The 2,662-nt window shown below is 40.3% G+C and overlaps 1 protein-coding gene across 1 annotated transcript in view; it reads left to right on the forward strand.

Moving 5' to 3' along the window:
• The first annotated feature begins 398 nt into the window (after window positions 1-398).
• The window catches only part of POLR1A (polymerase (RNA) I polypeptide A, 194kDa), a 28,918-nt gene continuing 26,654 nt past the window's right edge, over window positions 399-2,662 (forward strand). Inside the window, exons 1-3 of the mRNA XM_010145066.1 lie at window positions 399-480; window positions 586-695; window positions 2,451-2,537. Coding sequence (XP_010143368.1) covers window positions 452-480; window positions 586-695; window positions 2,451-2,537 — 226 coding nt within the window. The 5' untranslated portion in view covers window positions 399-451. The remainder of the gene's footprint in view (window positions 481-585; window positions 696-2,450; window positions 2,538-2,662) is intronic.

The raw sequence follows: 2,662 nt of genomic DNA on the forward strand, positions 1-2,662 counted from the left end.
TTTTGTTGATCTGCCTTCTTAAATCATCATCAGAGAAAAGCTGTAAAATTCAGTCCTGACTTGAAAAATGAAGACTGTTTATGCAATTTTAAAAGGAGGGTGGTGAGCATTGAGGGGTGCATGTTTGCAGCAAATACGGGAAGATGACAGAAGAACGCTAGAGATCAAAGCATGCATTGAATCAGTGCGGGGGTGTGTCTGCACGGTGTTGTGTAATTGTGTAGTGTTTAATGAATTCTCCATATCAAATGGTTTAATTTTTATTATTTTCATTATTTTTAATGTCTGCGTGGCGTTGTGTAATTGTATAGTGTTTAATGAATTCTCCATATCAAATGGTTTAATTTTTATTATTTTCATTATTTTTAATTTTTTTTCTCTTTTCCTTTATCAGGTCAAAAACGTATGCGAGTGTAGAAATAAACTGATCGCTCAGTTCTGGAAAGCACATATGAGTTCAAAGAAGTGCCCAAACTGCAAGTAAGCTCAACTGCCTGAGGAAGCAAATAGCTGCTTTAAAGTTAAATATTGTGAGCGTTTGCATTAATTTTATCTGCCTTTCTTGGGGTTTTTTTTCCCTTCCAGATCCAGGAGATCACTGGTGCGCAAAGAGCACAACAGCAAGCTGACAGTAACCTATCCTTCCACAGTGTACCATAAGTCAGGAGAGAAAGACGTTGTGGATGAGCCAGCAGGTAAAATGTTCGTCTTCTGCTCAAATCCGCATGCAGTTCTTTTCCTATGTTGAAGGTGCACGGATCCCTAGCAGTGACTATGCACTTGTGACTCATTTATGCAAAAAATATAAATAAAACAGTAAGCACAGCAGTGGGGGAGTCCTCAACTCTGTTAAATTTCTCTACTTCAGAGCCTTCTGTGCTTTTGCAGCTTGGAGCGTCTGTGTGTCAGGGAAAAAAGCGCAAAAGCAGAATCTGTTTTAACTCTAATGTGGTTTTGGGACATTCATTTTTGGCGGGGAGATGATTTTCTGCTAGACTTTTAAAATGGAGAAACTAGATAAACCTGTACTAGGAGGAAGATGACCAACCTTCAGAAAGAAAATCAGGTCATCCTAATTCTTAGGGAAGAATGTCCTTCAGGAGGAAAAGGCAGTGAAGAAATTAGGTGACGCTCTGCAGGCTCTGTTACCTCCTGTTTGAATCACTACAGACTTCCTTTTTTCCTCTTGTATCCTGGATCCTTTGCACAACCGCGTAGAGCTGAAGCCGATTTGTATGTGAGTTGTTTAACCCTTAGAAGAGCTTTTTCTAGAGAGCTCATCCCATTTGCTCCTCTGCGCTTTAAAATACTCAGTTGAATCTTGAGTCGTGGCTGAAGCACAATGTCATTGATGGGTTTCAAAGTGGAAAGCTCAGAGCTCAGCTTTAACCTTCTATCCATGACGCGTTGAGCATCCTGTTCATAACACACTCCACAAAGGTGGGAGAGTTTGCGTATCCCAGTGTTACTGGTTTGGAGTGACAACTCTGAGTTCACTCCATTAAATTGTAGGGTATTGTGGGCTTTCTATTTGAGCCCCCTTAGGACTGTCCAAAGTCTGGGGGCGTGTTTTATTATGCTTCTTGGAGGGAGTGCTTTTGGCCTTGGCATCGATGCATTCGTGTTTAAGGGATGGAAAGGTTTTCCATGTGAAGGAATGGGGAATTGAAGTTTCAGTGTGGAAAAATCTGTATTTCTGGATCTTAGCCGAAAGAAGAGTAGGACACACTATCTGAGGTCATGGAAGAATTGCTTTCCATTGAGTTGTGTACTCTGGCTTCCCTGGGACACAAGGGGCTGCCTGCAAGACAAATGGAAATTGAGACCTAAACTCTCTTTTTTATTTTGTTTTCAAATCTTCCTGCTTTTCAGTAGCAAAACCATGTGTGTCCCTTCCTTGGCGAAATACAGCTAGTCCAGACTCTAACTTACAGTACAGATGGATTGCTGATGGTTGCTATTGTCTCATCCCAGTGGGTGTTTCATGGGAACCTTGATCTCACAGTAACACTTGAATCCATCTCACTGGTGGTACTTGAATTCTGTGTTCCCCAGCTGCAGGCTGACTCTTGATTTGTGTTTTGGTCAGGGGATGAGATCATTTGAGAGGGGTCCAGCTCACCATTAACCAAACAAAGCACACACTCGATGTTGAAGTTGAGTTTTATTTCAGTTAAACTGATACCATTAGTCACAGAAATGGCTTATTTTTTTCCATACTGGGAAGGTTCTTACTTCGATGAATTTTATATCCCCAAAGCAAATATGTTAATGATATTTTTAATGTAGACATCAGCCAGTGTATTTTGTATTTATTTCCATTCCTTCTCTGGGCTGGAAGCACTTACTGTAAGCAAAAAAAACCCTTTCAAAGTAATCTCCTGTGATATTTTTGTTGTTGTTGTTTTGTTTTATTTTATTTTTATTTTTTATTTTTATTTATTTTTCAGTTATTGATGAAAGCCAGTTAGGGAAGAGAGGATACCTGACACCCATGACTGCCAAGGAATACATCATGGCTCTGTGGAAGAATGAAGGTAATGGTTGTTAAGAGCGACATGACTTTGATTTTTCTGTCATTGAGTGGACAGAGTCTGATAACAGTCGCCTAGTAGCTCCTTGTCAAATCTTTGCCTGAAGGGCTCCTGCCACAGGGTAGATG

Source organism: Buceros rhinoceros, unplaced genomic scaffold, assembly GCF_000710305.1.
Source record: "Buceros rhinoceros silvestris isolate BGI_N320 unplaced genomic scaffold, ASM71030v1 scaffold19291, whole genome shotgun sequence".
Classification (NCBI taxonomy): domain Eukaryota; kingdom Metazoa; phylum Chordata; class Aves; order Bucerotiformes; family Bucerotidae; genus Buceros; species Buceros rhinoceros.